The 16035-nt window shown below is 58.7% G+C and overlaps 1 protein-coding gene across 1 annotated transcript; it reads right to left on the bottom strand.

Annotated features, from left to right (window-relative positions):
• Positions 1-8549: 8549 nt before the first annotated feature.
• Positions 8550-14557, bottom strand: Ptma (prothymosin alpha). The gene is made up of 6 exons (XM_004868053.2): positions 14266-14557; positions 12007-12246; positions 9969-10040; positions 9744-9837; positions 9445-9518; positions 8550-9279 (listed from the first exon to the last, which is right to left on the bottom strand). The coding sequence occupies exons 2-6, from the start codon at positions 12049-12051 to the stop codon at positions 9232-9234; spliced, it is 333 nt and encodes a 110-aa protein (XP_004868110.1). The 5' UTR covers positions 12052-12246; positions 14266-14557; the 3' UTR covers positions 8550-9231.
• Positions 14558-16035: the final 1478 nt, after the last annotated feature.

The raw sequence follows: 16035 nt of genomic DNA, 5'->3' as shown, positions 1-16035 counted from the left end.
GCACGGCTTCCATCCCTCCTTTCTCTGGCGCCTGAACCTGTGCTGGCCCTGGGCAAAAAGATACTTCTGCAGTGGAGGAGCTGGGCTGTGGGTTACTCCTGGAACTGACTCATCGACCTGCCCCTGAGCACCTCAGCTGCTGCTCCAAGAACATGTGCCGGGAGCTTGGGATGGGGAGTTTGGCCAGAGGCTGGAGGGGGCATCACATCACAGCGCTTTCGGGTCTGAAGCAAGGGAGAAAACCAGAACCTACCTCTCAGTGGTCTAGGCTTCATGACCCTTATAAATACCAACCATTAAAAGCTTCCTGAGAGCAATACCAGCACTCAGGAGGCTGAAGCAGGAAGAGCTCGAGTAGGAGGCCAGCCTGCACTACATAGTGAGTGCCTGTCTCCAAAAAGAAGTTTTCTGGTAACCAGAGTAGCAGCTGTGAGGCCAGAGGACAGGATGGCCCCTGGGAGAGGCAGGTCTCTGCCGTGGACCTGGCTCGTACCAGGTTTGAGTGAAAAGTTGGCTCTATCTGTGTTCCTGTACTTGCACCATCTTTCCGTGACAATTCTGTTCCTTGTGTTCAATCAGTCTTCAAAAGCCTTTTTTTTTAGTTTTTTGGTTTTTTGAGGCAAGGTCTTGCTATATCATCCAGGCTGACCCGGAACTCACAACCCTTCTGCCTCAGCCTCCCCAGTGCTAGGGTTACAGGCGTGCTCCCCAAGCCTGGCTTTAAAAGCTATATCTTGCTGGGCATGCTGGCACATGCCTGTACCCCCAGCACACTCGGAAGGCTGAGGCAGGAGGATCACTGTGAGTTCAAGGACAGCCTGAACTATGTAGTGAGACCCTGTCTCCAAAAAAAAAAAAATCCTGCCAGGGATTTAGCTCAGTGGTTTCGCTGCCTGCTGCACAAACACAGGGACCTGAGTTCGATCCCTGGTACCAAAAAAAAAAAAAAGTCCTGGTCAGATGATCCCGAGAGAGAAGACATCTCCGGCGGAAGTTCTTGCAGTTGCATGTGGTCTACAGCCCGGCAGCTTCCACTGCAGCTGTGATGAACTGGGGAGGACTGGGCTACCCGATGCTCTTGGCTCCCAGACTGTGTTCCAAGGGACCCGGCCCCGATGCTCACGTGGATGTGCCCTGGGCTTCCTTAGCTTTCAAAGAAACGGCAGTGGTGAACATCATTCAGTCAGTCAGCTCGGGATGGCAGAGTTCACAGTGGGTTGCGCTCTGAAGGCTCTTGGGGAAATCAGGCTCTCAGAGGTCTCAGCGATGGAAGAGGAAGAGGGGCGCCGGGAGAAAGGCCACGTGCACGAGAAGTGAGCGAGGCGTCCGCCCACGCCGAGGCGATTCCAGCCCCCGGGACAGCATCCAGTCGCCACTGGGGGCTTAAATATGAACCGAGCTAGGGTGAAAATACCTAGCGAGCTTTTTTGAACTACTTCTTTAAAAGCGAAGTTGAGTGTTTTGCTGGCCCGAATGCACTAGGAAAATTTCCTGAGACTATGGTTGGGGTGAACACGGAAAGCCGGGCCTTCGGGGTTGTCAGTCTGTCAGTCGGATTCACCTGTCTGTGGCCCCGGAGACACGCGGCTCCGCCCACTTCCGGCCCAGTCGCTTTCGAAGGGAAAGGTGACTCCTGCAGTCTCCCGCGGCTCTGTAAGTGGCTTCAGTGAGTACTCAAGCTGCCCCCAAGCAGTCTTCAACACAGGAAGATAAGCCCAGTCATTGGCACTGTCTAATGCAGATTATAATTAACTTTCATTTCTGGCTAAATTATGCACCTCGGAGATGCACAGTGCTCTCTGAATATTGTGTCGGACACAGGGCACCCTGTGCACAAGCTGTGGGTCATTGGTCGGCCTACTTTCAGAACTTAAGGTTGCATTTTACTGCTTCATGTTAATACAGTCATGGAGTGTACTACTTCCTTTCTTTCCTTCTTTCTTTCTCCCTTTCTTTCTTAGTACTGGGTAATGAACACAGGGCATCTGTACTGGACTGCATCCCTAGCCATTTTTTATTATTTTTTTATTTGTAGACAAGGTCTTGCTATGTCACTAAGTCACTCAGTCTGGGAACTTGAGATCTGCCTGCCTCAGCCTCCCAAAGTGCTGAGATTACAGGCATGCACCACCGTGCCCTGCTCACTTCTTTCCATTTATAGTGCATTTTTGGCCAGGCATATTATATAAATGGGGTCTCCTCCTTGATTAAGTTTAGAACCCTAATAATCTAGCCAAGTATGGTGGTACACACCTGTAATCCCAGCACTCTGGGAGGACTGCAAGTTCAAACCCAGGCTGGGCAATTTAGCAAGACTCTCCCTCAAAATTTAAAAAGAAATATAATAGGTGTGGTGCCACACCCCTGTAATCCCAGCACTCAGGAGGCTGAGGCAGGAGGATCACTATGAGTTTGAGACCAGCCTGGGCTGCGTAGTGAGTTCAAGGGTAGCCTGAACTACCTAGACCGTGTCTCAAAAAACAAAAAAAAATTGAAAAGAAATAAAAAGAGGGCTAGGAATGTAGCTCAGCAGTACAGCACCTGCTTGGCAAGTGTGAGGCCCTGAGTTCAATTCCTGGTACCAAAAAAAAAAAATCCAAATTTCTTCCATCAGATGTCTACCAATTGGGGAGGGGGGTGCTGGGGATTGAACCAAGTTCCAAGTATGCTAAGTATGTGCTCTACCACTGAGCTACTGCTTCAGCCTCACTGCCAACCTTGATTGGCTTGTATTCATCAATAATCTCCAATTCATTTGGTAAAACTAGGTCAAGGTTATAGCCAGTTTTCCTAGGACAGTTCCAAGAAAATAAAGGTAGACTTAAGAGCAGACATTTTGCTGGACCCCATGCCACAAACCTGTACTCCCAGCTACTGGGGAGGATGAGGCAGGAGGATTGCTTGAGCCCAGGAATCCAAGACCAGCCTGGGCAACATAGGGGGACCAGCCCACCCTTTCAAAAACAAAAAAGATCCTGGGTGTGGTGCTGCACACCTGTAATCCCAGCACTTGGGAGGCTGAGGTAGGAGGATTCCCATGAGTCTGAGGCCAGCCTGAAGTACATATTGAGATGCTGTCTCAAAAAAAAATATATATATATATATAATTTTTATATTGAAATAATTTTATGACTATAGTAATCTTCAAATATTTCTGGGGTACAGATGTTGTCATGTGGCACTGAATTCTACAGGCACGGCATTTTTGGAGGACAAACACATTCTCTGTCCCCCAAGCACCTGGTTGGCCTCCTCCCAGGACCCCACCACTACTGGGTAACCCCTGAAAAGTTAGTTTCTTTTCTTAGCACTGGGGATGGAACCCAGCGCTGCTGTACCACTGAGACACATCCCCTACCCTTTTTAGTTTTCACTTTAGGACAGGGTCTCACCAAGTGATTTGAACTTGGAATCCTCCTGCCTCAGCCTCTCAAATCCTGGTATTACAGGCTTGTGCCACTGAGCTGGGCTTCTAACCACTGAAATGTTAAGTCTCCATTTGTGGCTTTGGTAGGCCCTGAGCCACCCACCTTGTCCCCTCTGTCCCCACCTCTGCACCCTCCACTCCTCTCTCTGGATCGTGGTCTCAATGTGTGTGTCTCCCAAATTCACCTCGAAACCCTATCCCTCAAGGCGACAGTGTCAGGACGCTGGGTCTGGGGGCAGAGAACCTCCTGTGCTCTCCCCTGTGAGGACACAGCAGCAAGGACAGTGAGGAGCTGTCACCAGAGCCCTCAGCGCAGCAGCTGTGGAAATAAACACCTCAGAGCCACCCAGTGAAGGACGGACACAGCTTTTATTCCGCCCCGCAGTACCCTCTCTGACACGTGGTTCCCTAGGTCCAAAAGGGACTGGAACTCACCCAGTCCCCGCTGTCCTGTGCCACACGCTAGGCTGAGAGGAAACTGAACAGCAGTCACACGCCGCAGTAGCCATGACACTGACAGAGAACAAGGCCAGCACTAGGCACATGGTGCTGACAGGGAGGCACAGTCACCCTGTTTGTGGAGACGACCGGCCATAGTCCAGGCTGGCCATGAACTAGCAGGGACTCTCCTGCCTCAGCCTCCTGAGTGCTGGGACTACAGGCTCAAGCCACCACCACACCTGGTGTCCTGTTTCGTTTTGTTTTTGTAGACTGCTTTGCAACTGGACAAATGGATTGCTATCGTGCCTGTTTTCTTTCTTTGCTTGATTTTTACTTCCTTCTTCTCCCCCTCCCTCCTTTTCTTTCTTTCCTTCTCTTTCTTTTGTTTTCCTTGATGAAGTCCATGTGCTAACGATGAAAATTTTGGAAAACAGCCAGTCACAGTGACACACGCCTGTAGTCTCAGCTACTTAGGAGAGGCTGAGGCAGGAGGATGGCTTAAACCCACAAGTTCAAGATCCACCTGGGTAACACAGTGAGACCCATCAAAAAATAAAACAATTTAGAAAAAACTGACCCGTAAAGAAAAAAGGTTGTAATTCTGTCACCCAGAGGGCACATCGTGGTAGCTGGAAATTTTGAATCATTGATTTTTCTGATTTTTTTTTTCCCAGTATGGGGGATCAGACTCAGGACCTTGCACTTTTGAGGCAGGCATGGCTCCACTGAGGTAAATCCCCAGCCCAATTTTTCTGTATTTGTTATGATTAGATTACATTGTAGACATAATTCTTTTGTGTTTTTGAAACAAGGTCTCATCAAGTTGTCCAGGTAGGATTTGAACTTGCAATCCTCCTGCCTCAGCCAAGTGCTGGAATTACAGGCTTGTGCCACCCTGCCTGGCTTTGTAGACACAATAGTGTATCAACTCCCCCCACCCCCAATATTTTAAAATAAACTTTTCTCTACATTATTCAAAATTCCTTGGCCAGCCATGGTGGCACAAGCCTGTGATCCTCAGGCAGCGGAAGCCGAGGCTGAGGCTGGAAGATCACTGCAGCTTCAAGTCCAGCCTGGGCTACACAGTGAGACCCTGTCTCAAAAACAAACAAAAACCCCACAGATAAAAGAAAGGAAGAAAACTCCTTGCAGCCCTGGAACTCATATTAGCAGTTAGGAGTGCTACTTCTAGAGAGGGTTCTAGGCAGGGCTTAAAGCCGTGAGACGGGCCTGGAGCGGCTTCATGTATTTAAAGATAATCTTCACAGCTCTGACCCTGGTTTTACCCATGGAGCCCTAGGGGCAGCAGCCGTCTCTGTCGCCCTGACCAGCAGGCTGCCGTGGACGCCTGGCTCTAGAACCTTCCTCAGCTGTCCTGATTTCTAGGTCAAAAACACATGTGCAGACTTTCTGGATCTTCATAGCTCAAATGGTTTCCAGAAAGATTCGAAGCATCTTTACCTTTTGCTGTTCCCATACCTGTGGTCCCAAGGACCTCCTTGGCCAAGGGCAGCAGGCTCAGGCACAGCCTCCGGCAGCCCCTCCCAGAGGGGTCACCCGCTGTTTGGATCAGCAAATGTGCCCGACCCTGGCAAGGGTCAGTGCTGTGCAGGATCAGCTCTTTCTGGACACTGAGGTCCTTCTGGATGTTAATAGGCTCTACTGAAAAACATCCAGGTCACATAAATTCAGAGAGAATGGCCCGTTAAACCTTCCTCTTGGAGGCTCAACACCCCAGGCTGTGCAAGACCCAGTGAATCCTGTGGAAAGAAAACCTGTCATCCCAGCACTCGGGGGGCTGAGGCAGGAGGAGCCCTATGAGTCTGAAACCGCCTGAGCTACATAGTTCAAGGTCAGTCTGAACTACGTAGGATGCTCTTGTCTGGAAAAAGCCAAATATTTGGGCTGAGGATGTGGCTAGAGTAGTGGAGCACTTTCCTAGCATGCACGAGGCCCAGCACCAACAGAAAAAGAGGCAGAGACAGCATCCCCCTCCTTCCCATCAAGGATCCCAGGGCTCACCCTGATTGGATGACTGCAGTCATATGCCAGCTCTAAGCCAATCAGAATGGCCAGGGCCCTCGGGGCATTGATTGGCCAGAACCAAGTCCTAGGTTCTACTGCAGGGGAGCGAGAGTAGGAGATTTCTCCAAGCGAAAAACCAGACGCTGCTTCTGGCGACTGTCCCCAAGAGGACGGCCTGGAATGGCAGTTGGTGGCAAACGCAGCAGATGTCCTCTCTGCCTTCCGGAGTCCTCAGCAGCAACAGCATCTGCTCAGTGCCAATGTGGGATGGGGCTGTCCCAGGTGACCCCTGGCTCTCTTGCCACCACGGGTAGCAGCGCTGGTGCTGAGGCCTCCGGAGGGGAGGTCCGCAGGGGACAGACGTGAGCACACCTGTGTCCCGGCTTGGGCTGCTGGGCCGGCAGTGAGGTGGGAGTTGTCACCTGGAGGAGACCGCGGAGCGACAGGGACTGAGGTGCGCGGCCGGACCCACACCCAAGACATTGGCATCGGCCCGCGGGGGCCCGGAGCAGCGGGCAGGCAGTGGATTCTGTCCCCAGCGAGGAGGGCGTGGGAGTCCTGAGTACAGCCCGTCAGTCCCCAGGGGCTGCTCAGGACCGGAGGCCAGGCTGGATCCTGACCTTGCGGAGCCAGCCCCGAGCCTCACGCTGGCCCTGAGATGGCTCTCTGCTGCCCGGAAGGAAGGCACGGAGAACGACACTCCCGTGTCTGCCCCGCGTCGGCACGGAGAGGAAGGGCTGGAGGCCCGGGAAGGCAGCGGTGGCCGAGGCCACCTCCCGGCCCCGGGGCTCACGAAAGGGCTATTTCCAGGACTGGACGGACCCGAGGCACGCCACCGGCCCTCTGACCACCAGAGGGCGCCCGTGCCCTGCTAATCTTCCAACCTGGGGCGGCCCTGTCCGGCCCAGGGGAGGGGACTCGGGGAGTGGGATGAAGGTCGCCTGGAACGCACTGGGCAGGTTCCCAGACTGTGTGCTGGGCTCAGGACTAGGGGACAGAGTGTTCTGGGAGCAGCCAGGCGGTTGCGGGACAAACATCTGCTGCAACGAGGGGTGGCCGCTGGGACCCCGAGTCTAGGGATCCTGGGCAGGGAGGCGGGGCCTGGCTTGTGTTCCACGCGATTGTCCCCATTTTGCAGAGATTGAGGCCCCTATTAACTTGGCTGTGGCTGAGCTGCTCGCGTTCTTCCCTGGGGACTGGGTGAGACTCGTGCGCTGCCCGCTCTCCTCAAGGTTCCCTCAATGCCGCCTCCCCAGGGAAGTTCTCCTTGATTACCACAGGTCCCCCAAGCGTGCGTGCGGGGTATATGAGCACCAAGGTGTGTGAGCACTATGGAGCCACAAATAAATATCCTGAGCTTTCGTGTTTGCTATTTTGTTTTTGGTTGTGCTAGAGATTGAAGTCAGGGCCTCTAACCACTAAACTACATCCGCAGTCTATTTTTAGAGACAGGGTCTTGCTTGCTAACTGCCCAGGCTGGCTTGGACCTTGGGACCCTCCTGCCTCAGCCTAGGGAGTGCAGTAACTGGGATTTCAGGCCTGCCTCCTGCCTGCCTGCCCTAGTTACCTGCCCCTCCCTAGGCTGTAGATGTGGAGAGGAATCCGTGGGGCCTCAAAACACAGCAAGGGGGCAGAAGTCTCAGCAGGATGGCCTGGGACCACAAAGAGCTTTCTGGTGATAAACCAGTCTCCGACCTCCCAAGTGAGTCCTCCCGAAGGTGTGGGGTGACCCTGCGTGGCCAGTGCATTGGGCAGGGAGGCAGGTGTCAGACCCACGTGGCCCCTCAGTTCCCGCCCCCACCGCCAGCTGCCCTGCCTGCTGAACACACCACCAGGGTCCTCTGAGGGGAAACAGCAGCCCAACACCGCCTCAGCCGAGACCCCATCTCCATCGCTCACCCGGAGGCCCTTCGTCCCCTGCCCACCTTCCGTCCTGGGGTAAGGGGGCTGCAGTCCTTCAGGACCTAGCTCGAACGCCCGGCCCAACCGGGTAAGCGGCACAGCCAGCCGCCCCAGAAAACCCCAAAGGGCCGGCGATGACGAGGGCCACCACCAGAGGGCGCCTCGAGGCGCCGCTAAATCCCTACTTGGCCTCTGCCCGGAGGAGCTCCACCGCTCGGGGATCCCGCCTTCGGCCCGGCTCTCCGCTATCCCGCTATCAGGAGACACCCCCTAAGTCACGACACCGGGGAGGGCCCCTGGTACCACAGCAGGGGCTGAACCAGGAAGCAGCCCCCTAATTCCTCTCCAGCGCCCAGCACCCCAACCTGTGCTAAGCAGCCAGCTGCATGGTTAAGCTTGGTGCCACATCCCTGTAATCCCTGTACTCGAGAGGCTGAGGCAGGACGATAACAGAAAGGTTTGAGGCCAGCCTGGGCTACAGTGAGACTATCTAAAAAAGAAAAAGCCAGCTGCAGCTCAGTCCCCAACAACCCACACCAGACCCTGTGCCCCCCTCAAAAAGCATCTTCAAGGGCCGGGGATTTAGCTCAGTGGTTTCACTGCCTGCTATCAAGTGCAAGGACCCGAGTCCGATCCCTGGTACCAAAAACAAAAACACAAAAAGCATCTTCAGCCCCCCAACAGATTCCCCCCCAACCCTTTCCCCAGAGCCCTTAAGAAACTGAAACCCAGAAAAACCACTCTTGAGACAGCGTTGTTAGAACAACTCAGCAAAATAAAATTCCGGTTTATTGTTGGACAACATTGTTTCACACATACATCAAACAGGCCAAAAAAAATAAACAGCAACTTCATAGACAAAAAAAGGGAAAAAAAAGAAACCTTTTATCTTTGGCCTTTTTAACCATCTCATACAAACCAACTACTTATAGTACAGCTAAGTACATACACAAAAAAAGTTACTGGAATGCTCGGAATAAGATTGTTTTTTTGTTGTTGTTTTTGCTTTTTTTACAAGGTTTTTTTTCTCCTTTGAGATTATAATGAACATGGTCACACCACAAGTAAAGTCGGAAGTGGGACAGAGAATGCTCCGAAGGCTGGTTTGGTCATCCGGATCATCAAAACTGGCTGACCCCTAACAATATGTACAAAAATATAAAATGTAAATAAAAAATACAAACAAATTTTCCTTTTTAAAGTACTTTTAAGAAAAAAAGCAGGGCCTTGGAAGTTTTGGTTTTCTCCTCCCCTGTGGCGAATTCGCGTTGTGGTTTTGGGTAGGCGGTGGAGAGCTGTCTGCAGGGGGCGCTGCCCGGTGGGCGGGCGGCGGCCTCTCTACTCGAAGGTGACCACGTTTAGATTCTGAGACGGGAAGTGGAGGGTGAATAGGTCACGGTGGCCTTTTTTTAGTTTAACTTTTCCTTTTTTGCTGTCTAGTCATCCTCATCGGTTTTCTGCTTCTTGGTGTCAACGTCGTCATCCTGGGCAGAGAGGAAGGAGTGTCACAGCCCTGGCGGGACCTCCTGGCTCCTTCGGGGGAGTCAGGACCCCAGCACCAGCCCCATGACCCCTTCCCACTCTGCCAGCAACACTGTCCCCAAGGAGAGCTTCAGCTGACAAGCCTAAAGGGCCGGAGGGGGACCTACCTCGTCATCCTCAGCTGCCCGCTTGCCCGTAGCTGCCTCTGCCTCCTCATCTTCATCTCCGTCCTCTTCCTCACCTGGAGGATTCAAGACCGGGTGAGCCATGCTACCCACCTGCCAGGGGGCTGCGACACGTCCGGGGAATGTCCCCAGCCTGCCCCTGCTTCCTCCCCAACAAGGTGGGAATCTAAGGTGACCGGGTTCATCGAGGAGAGCGCCCCGAAGGCTGGCCTGCCGGTCTGGGGCGCGGGGCTCAGCCCCAGCTCCACTGCGCAGGTGCGGAGCCAGACCCGACTACTCACCATCACCTTCCTCCTCCTCCTCCTCTTCCTCCCCGCCTTCCTCCTCCTCTTCGTCTACCTCGTTGTCTGCCTCCTGCTCGCCGTTCTCCTCGTTCTGCCACAGAACACACGGCCCTCAGCCCCTGCCGAGGACGCCGCGGCCACCCTCCCTGTTCCCGCGGAAACACTGACGCCGCGCAGCCGGCTCGGCCAAGCCCAGTCTGAGTCAGAGAGCGGGACACTCACGGCGTTGCCATTAGCAGGGGCGTCTCTTCCGTTCTCCGCCTCTTCTACAACCTCCTTCTTCTCCTTTAGGTCCTTTGGTGGGGAAGCGGGAAGCGATCGGGTCAGGAAGGACCCAGAGCGGGTGGAGCAGCTCGCGCCGCAGGCCAGTTCTGCCCCAAGCCCGGATCACCTGTTACACGGGGCAGGAGGCCTCGGGGCGGATTCCCGCTCTCCCAGCCCGCACACACGCACGCTGGGGGCGCACCGAGGGGCCGGGGCCGAACCTGTCGGGCCGGGCGGACGGGCCACTCGGGCCAGTGGCCTCGGGCAGCACCCTGGGCCGGCCCAGCCCCGCCCTCCCCCGGTGGAGCAGCGGCGGGCGGCCGTAAACAAACACGGGAGGGCGGTGCGGCCGCGCCTAGCCTGGGGCGCAGGGCGACCAGGCCCTGGCGGCTCGGTAACACCGTCCACACGGACAGCTGGCCGACGAGGGGAACCGGACAACCCGGTTTCTTCACCCAGGGCGCCTTTGGCCCAGCCGGCGCGCACCACTGCTCCAAGAGCCGCATCGCCGAAACTTTTCCCGCCTCGGCCCGCCACCGACGCCCACGGAACCCGGTTCACTGCCCGGCCGGCCGAGCTCCGGGCACCTGTCGGTCGGGTCGCGTCGCTCCTGCACTCCGGGCCGCGGGGCCGCCCGCTCCCGCCCCCTGGCGGCCACAGCCCCGGGGAGCGGGTGGGGGCGGGGAGGTCGCGGCGCGCAGGCGCACCCCCCCACCCGGCGGCCTGGGCGCGCGGGCCTCGCCACGCACCGCGCGCAGGGAGCACGTGGCTCGCCGGCCGAGCGCAGAGGGCCTCGGAGGCTCGGCTCCTGAGGGCAATGTTCTCCCTGCGGCGCGCCCCCCGCCGGCCGGACGCGCCGCCCGCGCCTCCGCATTTGGCGGCCAGGTTCCGCGGGAGGCCGCTCTGGGCGGGTGTTTCGATTCCCAGACCGGCGGCGGCGCGCTCCCCTGGGCCCCGCGCCGCGCGGGAATTCGCCCGGAGAAGAGCAGAGAGCGTGGTGGGGTGGGGAGGTCCCCAAGCCGATGCCCAGAGCGGCCCACAGGGGACTGCGAAAACCCCTCCAGAGACGACACTCGCTCCGCCCGGGGAATCGCCCCAGGGAGAGGCGAAGGTGACGCCAGGGGCACTCGAGCTAAGGAGACACCAAGGTGACTCGCGCCAGGCCCGGCGGAGGCTCGAGGGGTGCAGACCACGGCCGCAAGGCTGCTAGCGAGCAGGCGGAGTGCGAAGCGCTGCGCTGCCGCCGAAGGCGGGGGCTCCCCGGGCGGCTCCGGCGCGGAGCGGGTGGCAGGGGCGCGCGGGACGCGGGCTAAGGCCGGGGGCGCCGGGTGCTCCGCGCGCCGCCTCCCTTTCCGCTTCCTCCTCCCGGGCGCGTGGGCCGCCTCCGGGCCAGGCCGGGTCCGCGGAGAACGCCTGCAGCGGCCGCCACGCTCCCTCGAGGGTGCCCGGGGCGCAGAGCACCCACGTCTCCAGCCCGCTGCCTATCTCCCGACCGCCGCACCACCCGCCCCGCCGCGGCTCGGTCCGCAGAAACCACAGCGGCTCTCGGCAGCGCGCGAATGCCCGCGACAGCGCCGAACAAAGAACAGCGCGTACGGGGGGCGTCCGCCGCCACTTCCCGCGGCAGCCCGCGCCCGCACACGCGCCCTCACTTCCGATCCCAGAGCGCTCGACTTCCAAAGTTATTCCCGTGCGCCGCACCGGCCCGCGAGCCCCAAGCCGGCCCCGCTCCTCCCCCGCCGCCGCTGCGACTTCGCGCGGACAAGTTCCGGGGGCCGCGGCCCGGCCTCCGCGCACGCCCCGGCCCACTCCCGGACGGGCATCGCGGTGCCTGGAGCGCTTCCCGCCCCCTCCCCCGCGCATAAAGAGCGGGCGGCCGTAGGTCTCTGGGCGGAATCGGCCCCAGGCGGGCTCCGGACGGCCCAGCGGACGCGTGCCCAACACCGCTCCGGCGGCGGCGCGAGGACCCCGAGGGGACGGGCGGCGTCCGGCTCACCTTGGTGGTGATCTCGGAGCTGGTGTCCACGGCCGCGTCTGACATGGTGGGGCTCGCTGGTAGTCCGGTGCAGCGGGTGAAAAGGAAAGCGAGAGTTCGGGGACTCTGGCAAGACAGCTGCCGGAGTCCGCGGCGGAGGCGCGCGGCGGAGGTGGCTGCGGCGAGCGAGGAGCCGGGTCAGGAACAATGCAAAGATGGCTTTTCAGAGCCGCCAGTGGGGGACTCACGCGGCGCCAGAACCTTTAATATAGATTAGTGGGCGGCGCTCGGTAGCCTTTGCATGAGCGCTATTGGCTGAGTGGAGGGAGCGGACGTTCGCTCATTGGCTCGACTCCGAACAATGGACAAGCGTGCTTAAAGCGGCAGTGCCTCGACATTGCCCGCGCTGCGCAGTCGCCAGCCGCACTGTCATTCAGGGTCTAAGTTTGCCGGGTCTCGGCGCCGGCGCCGAGGGTGCGGGGGCGGAGGCGCGCGCGTGCTTAGGGCGCGCTCCCGCCACTGTTTTGCTGGGGCTGCTGACGCAGAGCCAAAGCGCGGCAAAGCTGCCCGCCCAGCCCCCGCCTCCCTCTTCCCCAACTCCTCGGGCACGACGGCTGCCAGCGAGGGGGAGGGGACGGGGTGCTGGGCCGCGCTTGCCCCGGGCGGTGCCCAGCTCCGCGCCTGGGCACCTTGGTGCTGGAGTTGTCTTGGTACAAGTGGACGTAAGTCCACGACGAGCGCCGAGGTCACGAGGCTGAGACCCGCGTGCCTGGGCTGCCCCGTCCGCCCCCACCCGCAGACCCAGGCTCCCCGATTCCGCGGGAAAGGACCCGGTGGCCCGGCGTCCAAACAGACGACGAGCGGCCACCGTGCCAGGCACACGCTCGGGGACCATGCTCCGAGGGGACTCGATATCCGAGCCCTCGAGCGGGGCAGTCCCAGGGCAGCGCACCTAGTAGCGGTCCCCGCTACCCAGTACTGGCCAGCTTCCGCCCCGCGCGGTCCCCGCCGTCGCGACAGCCTCAGGAAGCCTCCTTTTGGAGGCGCGCCCCGCCATCGAGGGCACCCCGCTCATCACAATTGGGGGCTTCGAAGGGAACATGAATACTGCGGAGTTATTAGAGGGAATCATTGTCCCTTTGGCCAGCTGGGAGAGTCCTTGGGGGCTCCTTCAAATTGGGTGAGCCATTTAAGGAACCACGCGGAGCCCTGAGGAGAGAACCAGGGAAACGCCACACTCAAGATGGCGTCGGACTCTGCGAACGTGGCGTGACGTGGCGCTACAACCCACACAGTCCGCCCCAAACTACATACTATGCTCTCTTTATCGCCACTGCACTTGGCTATTGAACTAAGAAATTTGCTCTGTGGAAAGAAAGAATAGAATAGGTAGGAAGAAATTCCACAAAAAAATATATATATACCGGTGCCACACACAAAATGGCGACAGACACGGTCCATTCCCGAGTGGCCAGAAGGGGGCGCCCGACGCGGAAGGCGGGACTCCAGAAAAACGAGTGCTCATTGGCTGAGAGTGGCGGGCGAACACAAAGTTGACGCTTTGCGCCCTGCCATTGGCCATTCCTGCCGCCTGTCTACTGGGGCCGCTGTTCTGGAAATGGGGAAAACCTGGAGTTGGGAACCGAGGTGGCCGGGCGGATGCCAAGTCTAGCAAAGCTTTAAGTCGAGGCCAACAGAGAGACTGAGTCGCCTTTCTCGGGTTCTTTGGGTCACGAGCGAGCCTGTCATCCCCACCGCGCGGCCCCTTGCGGGGCTTAGCACGCGCTTTCCCCGCGGGAAGGAGGAGCGCGGGTCCGTGGCGCTACCCACGTGGCCCCCTTCCGCGGTCCCTACCCCGCACGCTTAGCGCCCGCACCCCCGCGGACACGTGCCATGTGGGCCGCTGCCCTGTTGGGCTTTGCCCAGTACCTTTTCCTTTGAGGACAAGCCTGAGCTCCCTGTCCTTTGGCCTGAAAAACGTGGGGCAGGTGCTGAGCAGGGCCCCGCGCTCGCCCCCCGACAGCGCGGCGCCCCCGATGGCTGCAAATGGGCTTCGCCGGGCTCGGGCACGCGCCTACCCTGGGGGCCCTCACCGTGGGGTCCCCGGGGACTACACGTGCGACTCTTTGTTCGTCCCTCACCCAACGCCCGTGGACCCAGGACCCGCCCTGCACGACTGGGAAGGATGGCTCGCCCGCCGCCCTGACCCGCCTTTGTGCCGTTCTCGGAGGGGTGGGGGGCCCGTACGTCACCGTCACCCGCAGGGACAGCGCCTTCTACCTGCGGCAGTATCCCTTACTCCAGGCAGTCCTGGGTTGGCGGCTGCAGAGCCCAGGCGCAGCGAGCGCTCGGTGTCCACTGCAGACGACCGCGGAGTCTGTCCCGGATTCTGCGGTGGTGAGGAGCGGGATGAATGTGAATTTCCCTCGAGGAGCTGCTTTGCCTGACCTTGTCCTGTGCAGCTGGCCTGGCCACGAGTGGGTGGGGAAAGCTTGTGCCCGCCTGGAGCCGGAACCACCCCTGGCGTCCACCAAGCATTTACTGAGCACCTGCTGTGCGGGTGGTGTCGAGGCCTGTGCTCAGGTTTCGGGCACTTCCGTTTATTATAGGGAGGTACAACAATTTCGGATGGGGTTGAACCATGTAAATGGATGCTTTTGTAGGTCAAAAACAACTGAAAATCAATACGTGGGTGGCACCCTCCTTTCCTCCAGTCAGTATGCCAGAGCCTAGGTGATAACCGAGCGCTCAGGGGCGGAGCTGGGGCTGAAATCCTGGAATGGAGGAACCTTCCTTGTTAGAGGAGAGCAAAGTGGTCGGGGCTACAGGAGGACGCCATGTGGCATCCCGCGACTGCTGGAGTTACTGCCTTCCTCTGGTGACAGGTGACTAGTTTGGCTGTCCCTCCTGTCCCCTGTGGTCTCCATTCGTGAATGCTCATAGGCAGCACGGACACTGCATGCTTGGCCTTCGAACCTGCCTCTTGGGAGGAGCTGGTGCAGGTCTGTTCCCAGCCTGAGGTGAGCTCCCAGCCGGGGCGCATGGCCACAGGCAGGTTTGAGTTTGGGGACTTGTCTCAGGAACAGCCCTGGGCTTCCGGCCCCTCTCCAGCCAGCCCACAGGCCTGTCCCTGCCCAGCCTCATGGGCACTTGGGCAGCCTTGGCCCACACCAGTGTATTCCTCAGGCCTTGGTTCTCCCTGATTTCCCAAGTAAAACACATACTTGGGTTAAAGCTTCCCAGGGTTCAAATCCCACACTCATGGTGTGAAACCGGGCAGCTGCTTCAGCTTTAAAAGCTGGAGACCACATCCCGGTTCCTGCCTCAAAGGGAACTGAATGAGTTAATACTCAGAAAAGTGCTGAAAATAGAATCTAGGCAACTGGTGTTCTCAGCCTCCCTCTCCCCACCACCATCTGCACCTAAGCGGTTGGGCTTGCGATGTTTGCAGGACTCTGGACAAAGGAGCAATGCTGTCAGCGGAAGCTTCCCATGTTCTGTGGCCCCGTTGAGTGTCCAGGAGCCTGTGACCCAGTGCCCGACAGGCTTGGCAGCCCCTCAGCCTCCAAGGAAGGAGACAGCCGCGGCAGAGCAGGCCTCAAAAACTCCCGCCTCCCGCCCTTGAGAAACCCGGGAGTTTCGGGCTGTGGTTTCCCTGCCTAGTGTCAGGCCCTGGGGAGCTGCCAGGCACCTTTCAACCCTCCCGCCTCTCGAGCAGAGCCAGGGTTGTGTAAGAGCCACCACCACCACCCCGAGCTGCCTCCCGGCACGCCCCAGCCTGCCCGGCCTGCAGGGACCTGGCCAGGCCCAGACACCCGGGCAGCTCCCGCCTGGCAGGAGAGGGTGGAGAACAGCTCTGGACCTTCGACGCCTGTCCCTGGCTGGTGCCAAGGCCTAGACAGCCCACACGCCAGATGAGGAAAGGAGGCTGGGGGAGGCAACCCAGGCCGTCATGCCAGCCTCCCGCATCTCCAGGAATCCTGTGCCGTTCCCTGGCTCTCTTCCTGCACCCTTCCTCACGGCTCCAAACCAGTTGGCATAGCTGAGCTC

The sequence above is a fragment of the Heterocephalus glaber genome, unplaced genomic scaffold, assembly GCF_053883595.1.
Source record: "Heterocephalus glaber isolate CG9 unplaced genomic scaffold, H.glaber_assembly_v1.0 deba00001004, whole genome shotgun sequence".
NCBI lineage: Eukaryota > Metazoa > Chordata > Mammalia > Rodentia > Bathyergidae > Heterocephalus > Heterocephalus glaber.
The sequence above is the reverse complement of the archived record's forward strand: the minus strand, read 5'-3'. Positions and strand labels throughout refer to the sequence as shown.

What these genes read in the sequence shown, in the direction of transcription:
- Ptma (XM_004868053.2), bottom strand. Translation starts at nt 12,051, where the DNA reads ATGTCAGACGCGGCCGTGGACACCAGCTCCGAGATCACCACCAAG. An exon ending in CCCCTGCTAATGGCAACGCC is followed by an intron (nt 9,838 to 9,968) that starts GTGAGTGTCCCG and finishes GTTCTGTGGCAG; the next exon opens with AACGAGGAGAACGGCGAGCA. An exon ending in GGAGGAGGAGGAAGGTGATG is followed by an intron (nt 9,519 to 9,743) that starts GTGAGTAGTCGG and finishes TGAATCCTCCAG; the next exon opens with GTGAGGAAGAGGACGGAGAT.